This window comes from Lepeophtheirus salmonis, chromosome 14, assembly GCF_016086655.4.
Source record: "Lepeophtheirus salmonis chromosome 14, UVic_Lsal_1.4, whole genome shotgun sequence".
Taxonomy (NCBI): Eukaryota; Metazoa; Arthropoda; class Copepoda; order Siphonostomatoida; family Caligidae; genus Lepeophtheirus; species Lepeophtheirus salmonis.
The window spans coordinates 21,668,292-21,691,486 of record NC_052144.2 but is presented as its reverse complement, the minus strand read 5'-3'; the positions used below and the strand labels follow the sequence as shown (position 1 = coordinate 21,691,486).

General features: G+C 31.5%; 1 protein-coding gene across 2 annotated transcripts in view; it reads right to left on the bottom strand.

Moving 5' to 3' along the window:
* Positions 1-1,359: 1,359 nt before the first annotated feature.
* The window catches only part of LOC121129321 (uncharacterized), a 29,114-nt gene continuing 7,278 nt past the window's right edge, over positions 1,360-23,195 (bottom strand). The window contains exons 2-4 of one of the 2 annotated variants that reach the window (XM_040725030.2): positions 12,366-12,704; positions 4,317-4,368; positions 1,360-2,477 (exon numbers count right to left, since the gene is read on the bottom strand). In XM_040725030.2, the coding sequence (XP_040580964.1) occupies positions 2,169-2,477; positions 4,317-4,368; positions 12,366-12,704 (700 nt within the window). In that variant the 3' untranslated portion in view covers positions 1,360-2,168. The remainder of the gene's footprint in view (positions 2,478-4,316; positions 4,369-12,365; positions 12,705-23,195) is intronic. The other variant, XM_040725032.2, reaches the window with a different exon arrangement.

Genomic DNA, 23,195 nt, shown 5'->3' with positions numbered 1-23,195 from the left:
TTTTAAATATAGTTTAGAAACTTACGGGGAATCCAATGGGTTAATATGAATAATTTGCTGATAGAAATGGATGATAATTCGTGACAATATACAAATGTAATCCACACTCAATTTTGAGGAAACTCATTCCAGCTTAGTTTTGTGTTGACAGGCAACATATTAGGTATGAATTCATGATTATTTTATTTATCCTTCCTTCATCAGGATGAAAGAAGGAGAAAGTTGTAACTAAAAGTGTTGAGACTCGGTCCCAGACCGTTTTTTTCGGTTCTGGGATTTTTTCTATACCGATTTCCACCAAGTTAAAGTCCGGATCGTAGACAAAATCTATTCGTTTTCAAATGACCAATTTTTCGATCTCAATCTCTGAACCAATTTTTCCCACTCTAGATTCATGAGTTGTCCAAATTTGATTTATGCAATATAGCAACATATTTAACTTCATATTATGTTATTGGTGGTCGATGTTACCAGTTTTGAAACGCAGCTGATGTCATCAACAATTTATTTTTATAGTCAGTCTAGAGCAATTAATTTTTTAGACCGATCCGGACCGAACTCCAAGACTAGTAACTACACGTTTTACTGATAAATATATCAAAATAATTGGTGAATGTATGCATTTAAACACATTTAAAATTTAAGAACGGCAATTAAAAAAAAGACCCTGTATCATATTTCATCTTCAAATAGTTATTGTAATGTATGTAGGCGTAAAACGTGTCTACATAATATTATGCCTTACACACATAAGTATAGACTAAAGGACTTGAACAAGTACCCCACATTGCCTGGAGTATTTCGAAGTCGGATAAAACACAAATTTTGCTTTAATGGTAAAGAAGATAACTCCCAAAGAAATTTTCAGTCTACCTCTCCATTTTTCATGAGCATACGAAACTACTAAATACTTGATTCCATTCATATGTATTCTCGCCTCCAGAAAGAAAGAATAGAATTTGAGGGACACTCATTAAAAAAAACAAAGAAAGCATTTTGTTCACCACATGCCTTAGAATACAAAGCGCATGTGAGAGTTAATTCATTTTTACATCCCAACGTTTATATTTTATTCAAATCTTAAAATATATTGAAGTAAAAATGTTTGTGAAGTATGATTTGAGTTGAAATCGTTCTAAGGAAAAAAAGAGCACGAGAGCGGGAGTGGATCATAGGGTACACCTGAATTAAAAAACTTGTTCATATCAGTTATGATTTTGAGTGGGGAAATGAATTACAGCTAAAAAAAGGAAAGATAGACGCACTTTGTTTTATTAGAATATATTCCTGTATTTAAGAATGAACCGAACACAAATCGGCTTTGCGCCGAGTCATAAAATAAGTAAAATTAACAAAATATTATTTTATTCTTATTAAAAAATTTATTTCTACTATATTTTATTTAATCATATCACATTTAGCAATGAAGACATACAGAAATCCGAAATGCTCAACCTATACAATGTTCCTATTTTTTATATCAAAGAAAAAGGCTACACTTTTAAGGCTTTTCGAATGATAAAATAGTAATTGCTTTGTTTTTGTCTTAAATATAAATTATGAATACAATATATGTGTTATATTTATATATATGTATGTATGTCTGCGTTACAAAATACATAAATGAGGAAATGAAATCCCAAATAAAAGAATGCATTTATTATCAAGAAAAAAAAATCCTCCAGAATTTTTTTCAAAAATAATTAATGGGTAGGTATTTCATTTCCCTTTATAGATTCAGCTGATAATAAATACAACTATCTATCATACTTATACATCAAAATAATGGTGAATCCATAAAGATGTATTCCACAAATAATGATGAAGATAGAGCTACTCTTGTCGTTTGCGTTCATATACAAGCAGACGAAAGATTTCCATAGTTAAACAATTTGAAGTCCATCATGAATGTCCAATAGAATTTCAACACTTTTTATCTTCTTTTTTTTTAAGTTTTTCATTTATCATTCGATTATTATTCTTTTTGCGGGGGGTGGATTTAGTATTAAATAATGATATATATATATATATAATATAAATATTTGTTTGTTTGAAGGTATATTATTAGAGATAAAGATAGGGTTTCGAATAATATGATATATGTAGGTTAATAAGAGTTTCTGACGTATTATGGTTTCTTAAAAGAGTTATATGCGTGTGATATTAACTTATAATTGTTGCTGATGCTGCGTCGTTACAACAAGAGGTGATGAAGTAGGGCTTAATCCTCCCTGAGGATTGTTGCCTGGCGTATGTCCCGAGATGGATTGTGGAACTTGAGGTCCTTGTTGCAATATTTGATGATGCGATGATGTAGGGGGTGGCAGTTGTGTAAGGACTTCTTGTGATACGTTAGCCTTTAAGAAATCATTTTCAGTTTGCAAATGAGATATTACATCTTCAAGTTTAACAATACGTTCCTTAAGCTCCTCTACTTCAGACCTAACTGCGTTCATTAAATGTGACTTTACTAAGTCCTGAAAAAAAAAAAAAAAATATACATATATATATAAATGGTGAATAAGCTTGTGTGAGAGAAATTAATATTTATCATTAGGAGGAGGTATATTATATATAAGTAACTACTAGGTATGTTAACAACATAAGGGGTGCTTGAAATATGTTTATCTGCTCAAAAAAATGGAAGTATTTTCTATTAATTACTAAGATTGAAAAAATAGGTGGTATAAATTGCTATAATTTTTAAGAGTATTTTATTTAGTAATTTTCTCACATACTAAAATATTTCAACTATTATTTGATAGAATTTCATGGAGCTGACATGAAACATATATGTGATATTGTATGTTCAAAAATTCAAATTACTTCATCGCTGTCGAATATATGTATATAGGATATATTGGCATCACTGAAATCAGAAGAAAAGGCTCCAACAAATAACATTGGTTATTGCCTTCAAATTTTTCTTTTTCAATTGATAACATACCTAGTTAATACAATCTTATACATAGCTAATTAATTGTTATGACTTTAATAGATGGCAAAAATAGTAATATATTGTTAATCATATTGCTATTGTGGCAAAAAGTAATTGAAAATCGTAAAAATAAAGAGGACAATCAATTTACATTATTTTTCGGAAATACAAAAATGAATTTGATTTTGCTACTGATATTATTGAGGAGTGTGTCTATTCAAGGCGTAGAACAAAAAGAAAAGTGTGAAACACACGGATCTCTAAATGGAAGTATCAAAGTTCCCTTCGAGGAATTGAGATCCTTTTCACCACTGATATCAGATGATCTAGGAATACCAGCGCATAGAGAACTTTTGGAGAACACATTTACTTTCAAAGTTAAGTGTGACAAAGAAGTCATTGTTCAATTGGCACAAAATGCATATCCTAACAGTCCATACGAAATGGAAAAAAGGGATACACAAATTGATCCAAGTGTATTATCGGCTCTCAAAAGAGAAAGAAGAGGGAATTGTAGAATCTGTGACAAATTGCCAAGTTTATTCAATTGCTTTGAACTAGAAGTACATGGGACTAGAAAGAGAACGATATGCCACGATTTCATGATTATACAATTACACATATTTCCTCTTCCTCATAACAGAGCTCAAATAAACATATCCTCAGTACAACACAGAGTATTACTTCGGTCATGCAATGACAATGATAAGAAAGAAGCAATTAAGTGTTTACATTTAGAAGAAGCGCAAGAAAGCAAAATCAAAGTATTTCATTATAAATTTAATAAGGCCCTTGATTTACCCAAAGTTGGACAAGATGGATACTTTTCTTTTCGAGTCCAATGGAAAGAAAGGGACCAATATGATAACAAAGGACCAACACTTGTGTTTGGAGGAGAATTGAGCTCCGATCCTAAAATGAGCTTCGATTTCAGTAAAATATCAATTAATGAAGAAGATGATGACAAAAATGGGTGGAAAGGACTGTCATCAGACGTAACCAAAGTTTCACTGCAAGAATTATTCAAGCCTATTTATTGGGCTTTGGAATCATCACATGGTGTTCAAAATTTAGATTATAAAATTCATTGTCCTCTTCCAAAGTTTCAGAATTTGCAAGCCAACGACATCCCAGGGGATGAATTAGGATCCTCAAGAATTCTAAATACGTTTATTTTAATTGATATATTACTGGGCTTTATTCTTTTATTCATGATAGTGTTTGGCTTCGTTTATCCCATGAGATTATCAAGTGATAAATACGAATAAAGCCTGTCTTTGAGTTATAAGTACGTTTTACTTTTCAAAATATTTTGTATTATTGTTAATGAAAGACAACTTTATTGTTTTGTGAATAGATAAACTTTTTTTAAACTTACCATTGCTTGTTCGATACGGTTATCAATAGCCCCTTGATTTGTTCCAGAGGCACTGTAAAAAAGAAAAGACAATGTTATTAACTATTTTGAAAATGTCATTAGAAAAAATGAAACAATTATAGCATTTTAGAAAAAAGGATTATATCAAACGTTTGCTAAAAGTAAACGGTCTATAATAGAATGATTCACATAGTAACACACGAACCTTCACAGAAAGCAACCCTTTCTGGAATTGCTCCTTTCTGCAGAAACACAAAAGACCCTTATAAAAAATCGATAGCAAATGAGGGGGGAAGGAAATAAAAATAAAATCTTTGGGCATGGAATGTAATTATTTTGATAAACTCAAAAACTGAAAATGATGAACAATGTGTACTCACATTTTTTTCAAACTCTTAGTTTGAACCCTCATAACAGCTAATGAAGAGGGATGACGCGTCGTCTTATAACTCTTTTTCGAATTCGAAAACAAAAAAAGGGACGAAGTCTGTAATATGTCACTCTCCTCACTCTTACGGAAATCTCCATATTTCTCAACATGAAGGATCTGTCTTAGTTTTTCCTCAATGCTTCTAGGATGAGTCGTTGATTTAAGCATAGTGATCCTTAATAATATGTAGTAGCTAGTTAGTTTGATGTGATCCTTAATAATATATGTTATGTAGTAGCTAGTTAGTTTGCTTCCTTATTGAGACTGTCAATGAATATAAACAAATATGAACTTTTATAAGAAAGGTTTTGACGCTGTTGTTATTGTTACTTTAGTAGAGTATCAATTCACACAACATTCAAATAAATTGTCAATAATGAGCACAAACGTCAATATCATGAATATTTGTCTATTTATCCTTGGATTTTCTCTTACACACTCAATAGCGAATCACACTAGACTGAGCATAATCTAAGACATTTCATAAATATATAAACATGAAAACCGGTTATCAGTAGCTGGGAATTCGCACAAGTGATCATCAAAGCACTCCTTTTTATTTGATTTTTTTTAGATGTTATAAAAGTTCATCATCATATGGATAAACGCAATAAAAGTATTGAAATTTGATCAATGCACACATACAAATTAGTAATTGTACGTGTAATATTTAAACTTCCAGTAAAAAAAAATATATATATATATATCAATTAAGAATAAAAAATAAATAGCAACTAAGTAATTTTCAATCAAACCGATTTAAATACTTCATCTATTCATTACTCACATAGATAAATAATACTTAATACATGTATATTTAAATTCAAATCCTTCAAAAATTATTATAATAAGTATTAATATCTTCCTCATATTGCTTTATACAAAAAAATGATTTCGGGAGGAGTCCATGAATCAGTTTAAAACTTAAAAATATAAACAAGAAGTTTAATTAATCATGTCATTTTTATAGGATCAATGAAAACAGTTTTCCATAAGTTATGCTTAGGAAACAAAGCGATAGGACACGCGTGTCTAGTTTCTTTATTTGTGAAGCACTGCCTCAAAATCTCTCCTTCCTTCCTCTTTGCAATTTAGGAAATTCAATAGTATTTATCCTTTTTACGTATGTGTCAAATGTCTCCATAATAATTGCCTACACATTACAACTAATAATGATTAATCAATTAATTAATTGATGGATGTATGGAAAACACACATATCAAAAGTAATTCTTACTTTCTAGGAAAAGATTTAATAAAACAGGAATTCAAGGCAGATATAAATTCTTTTTTTGAAAGTCCTCTTGCCATTGGATTTAGTCGACCCATGTTGTAGTCAATTTCACAAACACACAACGACATTCATAAATGTATGAATAAATAAATAAAATATAAATGCAATTAGTATTGTATTTCCTTTCCTGCTTTAATTTGCACTACTTCAAAAAGAAGGGGGAAACATCTTTTTAATAAACTTTTATTTAATTTAGAAAGCGCAAATTCTTTCTTTATTGTGTGGACTTTGAAATAGTAAGTAGTGTAAAGAAGAAAAAAAAGGATAGTACGCCTTAATTTGAATAACTTCCAAAACCAAACACAGAAAGTTTAGGGCTCATAATGTGTCAAATTGCAAAGTTATACTAGCGTCATAGACAAAAAATTGAAAACAAATCTTTGATTAAAAATTTGAAGAAGAAAAAACAACAACTAAAAAATAGGATTATTCCAGTTTTAATTTTTGGACTTTTTTTTTTTTTGCAAACATTGCAGTTAGTACATAAATAGCAGATGAGAACTGAAAAAAAGTCAATAAATGGACGGATGACTCAAATTCAAATAGAGATGTTGAGTTTGGATCTGGAAATCTTAGTGCAGTCCGTTATAAATTATCATTATTGTAAGACCGAACTAATAGAAAAAGAAATTTATATCTACGGTTTACGACCCTGGTCTGGAACGATATATAGGTCCGGACTAGTCTTGACAGAATAACACAAGACTAAACCAAAATATATGACGCATAAAAAAAGTTTATCAAAATGTCAAGTCATTAGATCTGTAATTAATTTGTAGGAGACCACAGGTATGTTGTATTAAAATTTAATATGCATAAATATGAGATGGAACAACATAAAAACAATCTTGAAGATAAATTAATAACAGAAGCAAATCTCAACTTATTTTCATACTTCATATTTGCAAACAGCCCAATATCTGATCTACTTATTTGAGCCAATTATAGGAGTATTATTCAAATTATTGGAGCAAGTGTAGATACCCTAGAATTTTAGATATGGTTTAGAACCTTTAATTGGTTAAAGAGACTTAAATTGGTCATTTGTATGTCCCTTTAAAAAAGATATATCTATTTGTTATTTTATTATAATGACGATGAATTTAAACTACTTTAGGTGGGGTTTGCAGCAATCCCAAAGTGTTAATAAGAATAATTTGTTGATAGAAATTTACCATAATTCATCAAAGAGTACAAATTGAGGGTTGAGGGCCAAATTGTTGTTATTAAAAATTAAAAATGTATGGGTTATTGCCTATATATCATCCTAGAAGTCTAATATTTAATGCTTGACGTTAAAAAAAATCATACTGTTGCAATGAATTTCTCTGATTCATTTTATTGTAAAAAATTGGAAAACATCATTATTCATAATGAAGAATAGTGTTTCACGGTTTTATTCTGTAAAGTATATATTTGAGTTATGACAATTTGTATCTCACCCCACGAAATGTGAGCAATACTCAATTTTGAGCTTGCTTTTGAGTTAACAGGGGCCTCACATGTGTTTTGAAATGTTCTTCGTTCAAATGATATTGAGAGATTGGTTGAGTATGTTTCTTTACATATAAATAGTATACATATACTTTGACCCTGACCCAAATAACCGATAGTAAATTAGGGGGAAGGGAAAGATTCAGAGACGAAAGGTGGGGTTCAGCATATACATTTACATAAGAGGATCTCCTTCCGTCTAGTAATGTACTATGTAGAAGTTAGATATTTATTCCTTAAATATAGTCATTATTAAGATGCTGCACAAAAGATATTAGTGGAATAATAAGAGTATCCTTCACTTTTGATGGAAAAAGAAGCTTCAGGTCAAGAGATAAATAATAGAAAAACATATTTAATAAATGAATATTTACCCGAGAAAGGATTTGAGAAATCCATAGATGGAAATAGTAAGAGAGTCATAATCATTTGAAAATAAAAATCGATTGCCTTTCCAGTTAGGAACAGAGAAAATGGATCCATGCACGTATTGGGAATAGGTAACTACATCCGGGGATTTGCCCGAACCCCCTTTACTTGAAGCGTTTTCTTCAATTAGCAACATATTTTAGTGTCTATCTTTATAGTCTAACCCTAGCAATTTTCTTCTCTTCACTGAATTAAAGGCCTTTTATTAGTCTGTGAATATTGTATAACACAGCGTCTTTCTTTCCCTTTTACATATACAATACTCGGAGAGGATGGCAAAGGGAAAATTAGAAAGCTCTCTTTCTCTCACTCTTAGTCTTTCCTTTTTTCTTTTCTCTCTATTGAGAACTTTCTATGTCTGATAAATATTGTGTTGTTCTTCGTTTCTGTACATGTGAATCGAAAAAGGTACTTTGGACAATCTAGATGAGGGAAGACGACTTATGTGTGGAGTTCCAAAAAAAAAATTTATATAGATATATACTTATAAAAAACAGTAGTTTCAAATGTAAGAAACAAAATTATTATACTTTGAGAAGTACGAACACTATGTAGATGATGAAAACAAACCAAGGAAAAATTAAATACGGACACATAACAGCGTACAAACAAAATGCACAGTTAAAGGATGTAGCTTTTTTTACAATTAAAAGTATAATACTTATTTTTGGCTTGAATTTCATAAAAAGAAGGAGAAAAAAGAGAGAGAGGATTGTAAGGCGTGTAACGCCACCCTAAATCAGCTGAAAACGCACGCAATTTCTAACCATTCTCTACTAATAATAAAGAGTTAAAAGCAGGAGCAGCAGCCAAGGCGTGCCACTTCACTCTATAACATACTACATACAGTGGAGAATTGTCTATGACTGAAGGAATATTAAGATCGTTCTTCCTTCAGGCTTCGTCTTCTCAAGAAAAATATAATTAACACAATTATTATAGACAGAGATATGGCGTGATCCATAGAACAACAACAGCCAACCAATCGAATGCCAACTTACCTATGTATCTCTTTTTCCGTTAAATAAAAGGTTACTATGTACTACATATTTGACGCAACCTGACGCATCATATCCCTTTCTACTAGACTTACTGTCTTTTCCCTTTTATCCTCTCAGTGGATTTGTGAAGACATATTATTTTTGCATTTATACAAAATTTGCAAATACATAGTATTCATATAGACAGCTTAACCCAGATGTGGGCCACTATATATACAAATTGTACATGTATAGGGATGTGAAAATTATCCTTATCCTTTGTAGTGTAAATTGATAGAGAGCATATCTGCCGACAGAGATCACTACAAAATCTGAGGACTGTTTAACGTTCGGCATGACCTGTCTGCAGATGACCGGCGATAAAAAATCAAAAAGATTTCTAAGGATAATTAACTGAAAACATTAAAAAATGAAACACATCAAGCTCAAAGCAAAATGTATATCACAAGAAAATGACACCGCGGAGTCATTTGAATTTTTACAGGGAAATTATACTTCCTCTTAGTGTTTAAAATGGGGCCCTAGTGGATATTCTTGTACATCAAACAGCCCTTATAGTGCTCCATGCTCACTAATACGTTTAAATGTTCAAAATAGGGATATATAATTAATAAGAGAACCAACATTTAGAAAAATTTCACATACCCATCAATGTCATAGCATATCTGTTCTGTATATCTTTTAAGTAGATAAATAAAAGCGTCAATTCTAAATGATAGACGACAACAGAGACCAGATCAAGATGTATTGTTGTTATAATATTACACTTAGAGGTATATTCAAGGAGGGAATTCTACTTAACAAGGAAGGCGTCGAGTTGACTAGCAATTCAGGCAGCTCCTAACATAAATATTATCATTTAATAGATGTGCTGGGAGCACACATAATGTTTAATACTACAAGAGATATGAAATGAAATAATGTGTGTGTGTGTGTGTGTGTTAGGAGAAGGAAGAGGCAGCTATGTGGGTAAAATGATCAAATATGTACTCATACAAGGCGTAATAATACGTGCTCATAATATATATATATATATACCCTCATCTTGTGTTACCAAGTGAATCATTCTATACTTAAAAAAAGCAAAAAAAAAAAAATATATATATTTTAGAAGGGAAAAAAAAAAAAGTCTCCCTTTCGGGCGGAAAAACTTTACAATTATTACTCTCTCCCACCAAAACGTGGTGATGGTACTATATATGTACATACCTGAAAAGTACAAAGGAAAAAATTGTGTTAAGAGATTATGCTTATTTATAGAATGTTGCATAATATTATCATCATAATCATTGTTTCATGAGCACACAAATAATATGAATTGAGTTATAATAAAAACCCTCTGAATGTAATAATAATTATGTAAACAATAATGGCAGATTAATTAATTATAGTTAATAAGACGCTGATTCATGATGACGACTACATACGTTACTACATAAACCGAGTTTCAAAATAAGTCCCATCAAGTGCATATCGGCTATATGACCAATAAGTCATTGTTATTAGTTAATGTACGCTAATTTGTTGTTGTTAGTAAGGACAAATGACACGTGGAAAAATATATTCAATAATATGCTTATTCATAGATATGATGTCATGTCTTTGCTGTCGGTTCATTGATGATAAGAGGTATCTACAAACATGATAGTATATCATGTATAAATATTGAGAGTTCGAAATTACGTCAAATAAAAAAAAATATTTTTTAGAATTAAAAATTGCAAATGTATTAACATAGAATCAATGCTCTGTGTGTAATATCAGGTTCTATACCCATACACTACAACTAAGATTAAGACAAAAAATTAGAACAAGGAATAAAGGATGTGGATCTAAAGATAAACAAACAACTAACACACAAGAAAAATAAAAGATATTTGAAGTCAAATATGTTAATGCTTTCTATCCAGTCTTGAATTGCCAACACTCTAAAAGTGAACTTCCTTACTGACAATAATAATGCATTAATACTATTATTGGGTGGGGAGGGGGGGCGAATACGAGAATTGCAAATGCATAGTGATAGTCTATATATATTATGGACTATGATGTTGTAATAAGAGTATTGTATTTTCTTTTTAATGACACAAAGAACTTTGAACCCCTCCCCATGCCCTTTGACGAACAATTAAAAGGCAAATCCCGTATATTTTGGGGCCTATTGCCACGTTGTTTAGGAAGATAAAGATACATACATATAATATGCCGTGTACAAGAAAAGTTTACTTATTCAAGTAACAACAAAAGTTGTTACTTGAATAAGTAAATTATTTTAAACCAAAGAATGAGATGAATAATTTAGAGTACTTGAATAAAGCAATAGGTGAGTATTCCATGAAGGGCTGATCAATTAATAGTCTAATTTTTAACTTTTGATTATAAATAATTACTAGTTGTTCTTTGGAACATTAGTAAGTCCAAATGCACAAATTTACAATATTTTAAAACAACAAGTAAATGAAAATATAGCCTCTATTAATTATTAGTAATTAAAATGACTGTTCATGTTGTTATTAAATTAAGCGGTATGAAACATAGAAATTGTAACTTGTACAATCTGTTTATACAAGTTACAACTTGTACACAACATATATATATGACTAATATTTTGGAGTGAATGATGATGAAAAAATAAAGATGCTGGCGCCAATGAATGTACTCGTACATAATATACAAAGTAGAGTAGGGATTATGATTATATATTGGAGGAAATAAGTATTTGATTCCTTGCACACTGATACAGATTTTCTATGGGATTGAGGTCCGGAGACTGGCTAGCCAACTCCATGACATTAATGTACTTCTTCTTGAGCCACTCCTTTGTTGTATTGGTCATTGTCGTGCTGGAAGACACATCCACAAGCCATTTTCAGTGCTCTGCCCCAAGGGAAGGAGGTTTTCGTCCAATATTTCCCGGTACATGGGACCGTTTGATGCGGTAGCAGAGAAACACCCCCTAACAGAATGTTTTTACCCAATGCTTGACGGTGGGGATGATGTTCTTGCAGGCTTTAAAATCAGTATTTTTCTTCTCCCAAACACTTTTTGTTTCATTCATACAGCGTTTATCCCTTTTGAGATAAACCTACCATTAAAATTATAGATCATTATTTTCTTTGTCAGCAGGCAAACTTAGAAAATTGCCAACGGATAAAATACTTATTTCCTTCACTGTCTATATATATATTGGTTACAAATATGATTGAAAAATAAGGGTTAATATAAGTATATGTATACTTGATTGATCAAACTCCAAAAAAGGAAAGAAGGGAAAACCAAAAAAAAATTAAAAAAATGATGTAATACAAAATACATGATTAGGTAATTAAACAGTGTTGTTAGTGGTACGAAGAAGGAATTGAAATAGTACAAAGTTACACTCTCTCTTAGATGCAACTTTACCTGTAGAAAGACGCAAACAAAGAATGATTTGTTCCATCAGTGGTGTTGGTAGAGGGCTGTGCTGGTGGCCTTTCCTTTACTGGACTAACACCCCGAGAAGTGTAGCGCGATAAACCAGAGGAAGAAGGCGGATAATTATTGATATTATTATTATAAGGTCCAGTGCTTTCCGGACGTGATAAATAACGACTCCCTTGCGGATATTGTTGATGATGATTGTATTGGAAATTTCCTTGCTGCTGAATTTGGGTTTGCTGCTGATGGTACATGTTCCCAAATTGGTTATTGTTGCTGTTGGTGGTGTAACCACGATTTCCATAACTATTTTGGATTTCACAGCTACATACATGATGAATAACATATACATATATATCCGTTGAAACATTTACATATTAATATGTAATATAAATACATCTTTTTTATATAAAATAACAAATACATCAACTACGAGGAGCCTCATTAATAATTAAATATCCAGGCCCGTAATCACAACAGTGGTTTCAGTTGTATTTATCGACCCAAATAATTGGGAGTCGTGTGGGTAAAGTGATCAGATACTGATGGTAATATATTCATATTTTGTAATTTGTTGGATTTAAGTACGACACGAACTCTGAGGGAAAAAACTGGACTTTCCTAAGCCACATCATTTTCTGAGATTTACTCCATTTCACCCCTAATATATATATAAAATATTTTTAATCAAAAGTTCGACTTTACTTGAACTCGAACCATTCGATGAATGATAAGTGAAAAAGACAGTAAAAAACAACAACAAAAGCTCATTTCTTATTAAAAGCAGAGATATTCTATTAAAACATATCTAGGCTTGAGAGCTAATTGGTTATAAATACACAATACATGTTCAAGACCAGAATAAATGCAAATTATGCTTCTTTTTTTTTAAAATCCGTCTTGTCATCACTGATCTGGGCTGAGTGCCAAATTGTATAAATACTGCACTTATACATAAGTATAACAGTTAGTAACAAATGGTTGCAGTTATAACCATTTGACTCTCAACGCTGGATATGTGGAAATGTTCACAACTCAAACATTTAAGAATAGCTAAAATATTAATAAAAACCCGAACGGAATTGAATCAACAATAAATTATAATTAAATTAATCATATACTTTCTGTGTGACTTGCAGAAGGCATAAAATTAATTTAGGTGCACTAGTTAATGTATATGATATCTTTCTCATACATGTGGTGCATCAACAAAAATTAAGAAAAGAAAAAAAATTCCAACGTATTTTTACTTCATATTCGCATACAGTCCAATATTTAATAGATATATTGGAGTCCCTTAAATGCATATTATTCAAATTACTTGTATGATTATAGATCCCCAAGAATTATAGCTCTTGTTGAGAACCTTTATTTGATTTAAGAGACTTCGATTGTCCCCGATATGGCATAAAATCTGTCAACTTCTCATTTTTTTATTGTGACGATCAATTTATACTACTTTAATTGTAATTTGTGTGAACTTGAAAGGGTTATTAACAATAACTTGTTGATAGAAAATGACAATAATTCTTTGAAGAAAACAAATGAATTGGACTAATACCCTTCTAGCTTGCTTTTGTATTGACGGACCACACATGTATAATATGAATCTCCTACATTTCTAAAGGGGGAGAGTGTGAATTGTGGTGGCCTATTTGATGATGATGCCTCCTAATACTACAGAGATCATTTTCAAATTCAAATAAAGAACCGGTTATGTATATATGTATGTATCTGCGTGTATAAAAACTAAAGTTTTTTTTACTATCACGTAGAAAAAAAAAGTATATATATATATGTATTACACATGCAAAGAGCAAAAAATAAATGTATTAATAATAAGAGATGAAAAGCCTTCCTTCCTTCCTTCTTCCCAGACTGCGTGGCTCCACTTTTTATTATTGGATAAAAAGACCTTGACGGCAGCGCCAAATATTATTATGTTCATATGTCACTCATTATTACTTTTAAGTAAATAGCTGCTATGTGTATATAGACCGTAGAATTACTACTTATTCTGTAGATAACATAAGCTACATACAGGAATCACACCCAGAAATAAGTAAGAATGTGTTATTTGCAAAAAAACAAAAAAAAAACAACTGCGTAGTAAATTTTTTAGAAACAAAAATTAGGTCAACTGATAAATAAAAGTAAGTATAGATTGGGAAAAAATAGGAATATATAAATCGCAAGCTTTCATTTTTTCACTTTTTCTTAAGGAGATTTACTGCTTCTATCTTGGAAGACCACTTCAGTTTACAGCAGGAACCAATTATGAATAAATATAAAGTTTGAATACAACATGTTCAAAAGTGAATAACAACATTACATCATTGATAAATGATTTTTGTAGTGAATAGGACTATTATAAATATGACATGTCAACATAAAAACAATCTTCAACAAAAATAAAGAAAGGAGTATTTCATATTTGACATGTTTGAATCAACTATAAGAGTATTATTCAAATTACTGGGATGAGTGTAGATAGACTAGAATTTTAGCAATGATTTAGAATTTTTTTGATTGAAAAAACTTATATTGCACTCGATTTGACAATTTTTAAATAAAATATGTCAACTGCTCATTCTTATATTGTTACAATCAATTTTGACTGCATTGTGTGCAATGTGCAATACACCAAAAGGGTTAATAAGTATAATTGTTGATAAAAAAGGACGATAATTCGTGGAAGAATATGAATGTAATCCACACTTAAAGCTTTTGTGAAAACGGGCTACATATGTTAGGATGGGATATATAATATGATTCAGTGTTTACTATATCGACATATAGGTGGAGACACTTTACGCGTTCATCAACCTCCTCATCAAATATAGATATTTAAGCGCCCTCTATAGTAACTAATTATATCATCAAAGATATAAATAATGGGAGGAATTCAAATGATAATATGTAAAATAGTTGACATTTTAAAAATTCATTAATTATTATTATAATGCATTCGGTGGATTCCAGTAGTAAATTAGTTGCAATTAACATACTCAAATTTATAAATAATAGTAATTATGTACAAAAGATTATTCTTTGTTTCCCATCACAGCGACAAAGAAGGAAGAGAGAGGAAAGGTTGAGATACTAAAATAAAAATATTTGTTGCGTGAATTTACACAAGAATTACTTTGAACAAAAAATATGATATATTCTATACTTTTTGTCACATACAAAATATTGCTCTTAATCATGCACGTGAAATGCAGTAGACTTTCAGTAGTAGTATTTCAAAATAACTATGTGAAGGAAGGAAGGCAGGAACAATACTAAAATAATAATCATTAATTAGTCTATTAAAATATGAGATCTACATTAATATTATATTATATTATTAGTACAGTAGATCGTTGAAAAGTGAGCTGGAACAACTCAAATTAGCTCATTCATTCAATTTATTATTTGTTCCAGTTGAAGATATTACTATTTGATTCATCATATTACATGCCCTAGTAATGTTTAAATATAGTATATATATTTTATTTTAGTTGTACCTTTCTTGCCGATTGCAAGGTGAAAAGTACACAGTAGTTTCTGTAATTAAAAAAACTTTACATCTTATGCTTATGCCTTTAGCTATGAAGTCAAGAAACGAGCTATAAAGGAAGATCTATTTATTTTTTATTTAATTTTTTGTATTTTAATTCAGAAAAATATTGTTTAACCTAACCTCAGATAATGTTGGGGAAATAAAGAGTATTTAAGAACGACCTCCACAATCAAATGTGTGAACGTACGTATATTAGATTACAGATGTTATAACATACCTATTGAGGAAGTATTTTTCAAATTAATAAGTTTTATATTGTATAATAAAGCTTGAAATAAAACCAAAATCAAAAATGAAGGGGGGGGGGTCCGTAGTAATTGTAGACCCTGCTCACTCGCAGCATTTAAATAGTGTTGCTTACCCATTTACATAAACCGATGAGTCCGATGGTTTAGCACTACCAACCGCACAAAAATTGGGATTGTTAAGTATGGAGGCTGTCATAGATAAATTTGAAGGGTTCAAACAGGAGTTGCATGTTGTATCTTGCGCTGTAGATCCGTTTTGCACGATACGAGGCTTGTTTAACAGAAAGCACATTTGGCAAAACCCAGGGGAACTACTTGTATTTTTAATTTGAAGATCTAGGTCTGATATGTTGTTCTTGGAAATGCAATTGTTGTTATTGCTATCATTGTTGTTGGCATCCAAAATAAAGTTATTGGATTTGTTGATCTCATTTGGTGGTTGAACGAGAGTTGAAGGAATGGCATCAGTCATCGGAAGAAGAACAGAATTGGATGCTAGACTTGGCCAGGCCGCTGACTCAAGATTAATGAGGGAGTTCCTAAGTGAAGCAGAAATACTGCCTCCTCCTAGACTACGAATAGGACTAGTGTCTCGTGAAACACCAGTTGTTCTTGGTGGCGAATAAATCGGTGGAGATTGAGAGTAGAATTTGCTCAAGTCAGGTTGTGATACAGAGAGACTGTGTTTTTTCTTGGGATAAACTACATTATATGGAAGGAATTGCAGAGTATATGTGACTTGCGGTCCACTACCAGAAGTGGGAGGCGACATATTGTTTGAAGTGGTTGCAGCCCTTGAAATAGGTGGTGGTTGGCTTGAGGATCTATTGGAAGAACTAGCACGAGCAGAAGAGTGAAGAGTTCTTGAACGGACAAGCTGCTTCAAAAGAGGCTCTTCGCGAACAACCAACGAAGCCATCTTATTATAATTTTCAAAATATTGACCAGCTTATAATGTTATGTAAAGGTCCCTAAACACACAACATTATGTAGAAAAAGTTATTTAATAAATATTTATAAAAATATAATCTCAGGCACCACAATAAGGCCAAATGTTCCAAGAATATATTTTTATAGGTTTTGTAATCTTTAATGCTGAGTATAACACACCAAATATGGGGAAAAGAAGATCAATCCTCTCTTCGTGGTTGTATTTGAATAAATGGATTCATTCAATGAGAATTGCACATGTTACGTAGACACTATTTTTCGCAAACACACATATCACTTGACTATGGGTTTTTTTTCTTTGCTTTTTTTTTTTGGTTGCTATTACATGTATCGTGTGTTCTTTTTTTTTCTCCAAAAACCACTTAAATTACAAATAGGCCCCAAAATACTAAGTCTTTCAGGAAACAAAATAAAAGGAGGGAGGCCTCAACGAAGAAATATAAAGGAATACTATGAATATAACCCCCAAACTTTATAGGAAGTTTAAACAGCAACTAAACTCTAATATTTCTTTTTTTGCCATACAAAAGTAGAAAAAAATGACTGGCGAAGAGAAGGAGAATACTCCATGTACATTACATTCGCGAAACGTAGTCCTAGATACAATATGTAGAATAAAAAAGCGCACGCATGGATCCGCGATAAACAATTAAGATATGTAGTATGTACTTATAGTAAATGTCTGAGTTGAATGTTTTAAAAGTGTACCGAGAGATGGATGTACATAGATCAAGATGCACATCCATGGTAATAAAGCACTATCAGTTTAAACCTAATAATATGTATGTATGTTGATATAAACAATAATTAAGCCTATTTTTATTGTGTATACACCACTTGAACGTGATTTAACTTTCTTTGCCGGCACATAAATGTGTATCTAGAAAAGGGCTGGCGTATCCGGAACACACATTAAGTACTGTAGTCATTTTGTCTAGAAGCAAAGCAAAAAAGACAAAAATAAAAGCAGTATAAACATGTCCTCAGCCTGAACGTTAATTTAATTTATTACCATACAGCATAGGCGTTATATGTAGAATATATAATATGATTAGTTTATTACATATTACATTTAACTAACTGAGAATATGACATAGATAGTCATTTATTCATTCCATTAATAGCAGTAGTGCTCTCAAATTTGTTTTTGCCATTAATTTCTTAATAAATCATATGTTTGACCTTTGAATGGCACATACGATCATAATTGAAATAGAGAGTTCTTCTTGCCATTTATAAGTGCAGGCAAAATAAACCAAGCAGTACTGAAGTTGATCAATTGAACCAACCAGAAACCGTTATGTGTATATAGTGTTGATAAATAATTATTTATTCGACAAATACTACCGCTTAGCAAGGAAGGTAATACAACTACTTAATAATCAAATGACTAATAGCAAAGATGAATTTCAGTTATTCATATTCAAAATAAAGGAGCAATTTATTTTCCAATCCAATCTAAACTATGTAAGTGTCTAAACAAACTTACGTCATGTCCATGAGTGTATTTAATTGAACACTTGAACATTTGCTTAATGTCATTTAGCAGTAATCACGTTAGATGTATGAAACATTCAACTAGCAAAATTGTTCTCATATTACTCTGTAGCTAAAAGGAAAGATACGCCTACTTATTCAAAATGTTGGGGCACACATCATCAGCAATATCGTCATCTCCTTTTGAAGAAACAACTAAACAATGTTACAAATAGTACTAGAGCAAGTGATTACACAAACACACTAAACATAATAAGTAGGTCACTAATAAGAAAGACAAAAGCAAGAATTCCCAGTCATCTACATACAACATATATCTTAGAAATTGAATAATATGAATTGAGGCTTTTTTCAGACACTTCATTCTATGTACCTAGTACAAGACTTTTGCCAAAAATTATCTTACTTGAGTGGATATTTAATAAATTACAAGATAATCTATTAATATAATTGCATTTAGAACAAAATTTAACACACTATCAACCTTCAAAAAATAATATAACCTATTTTGGGCTTATGTACAATAATCGATGAAGCGTGAATATAGAATATACAAATATATAATTCTTTGGAATGTAAGAAATTAAAAGGTTAGAATACTAAGAGTTACGTTGCTCTAAGTATGTTATACATTATATCATGTGTGCGCACTTGTATATGAAATATATCCATGACTTTAAATAATATATTCAGCGGTTTTATCGTTTTACACACTTCTAAAAATGATAGTTGCGAAGTTTGCGTGATTTGCTTCTGGATTTTCCGTTATATTAATTAAAAAAGAGACATATAAGCAAATATATACCGGTAGTTGCATAAATACACGGACTAATTTTTAAAGGCTTATATCTCGAGGTTCCGTGACCGAAAATAAAAAATTCCACCACAAGTAACTCGATAAATCTTTTGGCTTTGTTTTTGTTTTTCTTACTTGCATCAAACAAAGTCGTTTACGATGAATGACGAGGCCAAACGTCATATGGTTGCCACTCTCCTCCGCGCCTATAGGTCTGTCAAGGAGATAATCAAGGACACTGTGTTCAAGGTCCAGAAGCTTGTCAAGGAGGGAAAAGATCTGAAAGACCTGCCCATACGTCTGGAATGACTCATGCCATTTTTGGAACAAAAACATTTGGCCACCTCAATCCTCTGATTTGAATCTCCTTTGACTACAGTGTGTGGTGGCAGATTGAGAAGAAGGCCTGTGCTACCCGCCACCCGAATTTGGACTCATTGAAGGCCAGCGTCAATGAGCAGCCATGGAAGACCATTACATCATCAATGTGTGCAAGGCCTTCCGCGGGCGCTTGGAGGGTCTCATAGCAGCAGATGGCGGTTATATTCAGTAATTATATTAAATTTTATACCATAATAAATTATCTATTATATAATTCTCCAAAAAAATACGTCATACGAATTTTATTACACATTTAATCATTGGCCACAAATAGGCAACTACCGGTATATTTTTTTTTAATAAGTCAATTCGCATAGAAACATTTTTCAATGGGTGAACTACTCCTTTAAAGATTCCCTGGTGTTTAGGAACAAAATGAAAGACAATTTAATGAGGATAAAAGCCGATGAAAGCAAAATAGACATCCTGGCTCAGGCCTGAATTGCACCCCATACTTTTTTGAATCCCACTTCACCGAAGAGTATGAGAAACCATGCAGATGAATTCAACATTTTGAAGTTGCCAATATCAAGGAGGATAAAAAAATCAAGAGGGAAATCCCCTTTTAGGTTTGATTTGAGAGACCAACATTAACACAAAAAAATAAATTTGTACACCTGCAACGTCACTTTTACGTGACACCAGATTTAATTGCGATATCTTCTTTTCAGTTGAGAAGACTTGGACTGTCGATCCAGTCCAAAAAAGGAGGAAAAACCGTTGCATGGCATTTAATTGACAAACAGACGAGTTTATAAGTTCCTTATCAACAACAAAACATACAGCTAGTGTAATGAGTCTCGAGTTTGTTACCTCCAACGGAATAACTATGTCATTGATTTAGATTAAAATTGGATGTCGCCAGAGCTGGACTGATTAAAAGAAGATCCTCAAAGAAAAATTCATCCCATGGGTACGCCAGACTATCCCCGATGGAAAATATGTATAATAGCAGGATAATGCCCTATTTCACACCTCCAATGTTGCCCAGAAGTTATTGGAGGACAATGTGACATTTTGGAGCAAGTTAATGTTGCCCTATAGCCTGAATTATAGATATAATAACCTTCTTATACCTTCTTGAAGCCGTAAAATCAGAAAAAAACACGTAGACTTCGCCACCTCCCCAAATATTGATGCCCTGAAGGCCACCGTCCATAAAAATTGGATTGGGCCATTATGCCCGTAGTTTATATCAAGACTGTCTGCAAGGACTTCAGAAAGAGATTTGAGGCTGTCCCTGCATCCAATGTAGACTATAATGAGTAAATAATGTTCCTGCTTGTACTGACATTAAAATATATTCATATAAAAATATCTATTCCAATGGATTGATTTGCTACGGCTTGTTGTTCATGATAAAGACAAAGTATGTAAATTTTTCCTTTACATCCGGTAGATAGATATGATTTTGAGGGGGGGGGGGATGGGTTTGTTGAAAAACAAATATTTGATAAAAAAAGCAAATAGTCTCAATAGGAACTTTAAAAAAATATATTCCTGTAAGAATTACAATTAGAACGTACTTTGTAAATTATTCCAACTTGTATTATTGAACTTTAAAACAGGAATCTTTAATGTAGAAAAAAAGGTAAAGATACAATTAACATGCCTACATGAATGAATAAATCAGACTATTATTATGTATTAAAATATGGAATGGAATGGATTGGTTGTAACATTCGTTTCAAAGTAACGGGGTTTAAATGCAATAACAATAAAATAATGATTCATTTATAGCAGTGATTACCGACCGGGGGCTCCGTGAGATTATCAAGAAATGTATTTTCTATACTTAAAAACAAATTCTTAAAAACTTACCAAGAAATGTCCATCCTATATACGTATATGTATATATAAATATATAGCTTTAACTTGTATAAGCAAATTATACAAGTTGCAACCCAAAATTGAGATGAATAATTTAGAATAATTTTGATGAGAATAATGCTGTAATATCCTTTTTGAATATTGGGATGCAAATCTCTGATGGCACATTATAAAGTTCAAATGCCTAGTTATATTTCATGTAAATACATATTAACTATATAGTTTCATTAAATAAAAATTAAATGATAGCATCAATGGATAGTTGGTAATTAAAATGACTGATGTTGTAATTGAATAATGCTAATTCTTAGTCAGATGATTAGTTTAAGACTCGAAATTAGAATAAATCAACTTTTGTGGAATGGTGACATCACTTTGCAAGATTATATGTGATATAGGAATAAATACGTTGTGAATGTGATAAATTGATGAAGAAATTCCCAGATCAAACCAAAATGTAGAAAAATCTACTGAAATTTACGGAGGAGATACATCGAAGTTTAAAGACAGAAGAAGGTTTTGAAAATTACTGATTTATACAAACCTTTACTTCACGGGAAGAGGGAAGTTTTTACTGTATTTTCAAAAAATACTACCAATATTCTTCAACTACACATAAAAGTTCCTCATTTGTAAATGGTTTGACATAAAAAAAATTGTCCTTGCCCTAATCTACAGTCATGCCATTTTTGAGTGAATCTTAGGACTACGTAGATACTTGATCTCAGAAATGAACATCCAATCAAGTGTGTGCGTCATATCAAAAAAGAAAAGAGAGTATATTTATAGTTTAGTTTTGGACACGTCTAAAAAAATGAAAAGGCTGCAGTCCTATCCTGATTAATTTTGTTAGTCCTTGGACAAGTCCTTATCGGTATTTTATGGTCAATAACAATGCTAAAGTGACATAGCTAGTAACTACGTCATTTCAGCTGTTGAAGTATTATCATAACCTCTTTCAAAGAGACGAGATACCTGAAGTTTAAAGTAGGTGTGGCATGAACAATAATAATACTCCAGTATTATCATTGTTCTAGCCATCATTGATTTTTTTCTTCTTTATTTTCTTCGATACTAACTAGGAGAGAAGAAAATAAAAATATAGCTAGGACCGACTAATTAGTCCTTAGAACTGATGAATGGTAAAAAAGACTGAATGGGGAGGAAAAGAAAAAAGACTGATTAGAAATTGAGACCTGGGACCGATCAAACACTAATAGAGTTGTATAAAAACATTATGTAAAAATGAATGAAATCTCAGTGGCGTTACGGTCAACTTATATATTTTACAATTCTATACTATAAGTATGAGTTGTGTGTAGCTAAAGCACATTAAAAAAATAAAATTAAAGGGAAATACATTCTATAAAATAATACTTTGAATGAGGTTTAGCAACGATAGTGTTTGTTTAAAGTTCAGCCAGGGAATACTTTATTCCCTGGCTCATCATGGTGTTAAAAGAAAAATATCAAGATGTTATTATTTATTAAGTCTTGAGGAGAGAACACCTAAGTATTGAGTAACTACGTGTGATGACAAAATGAGA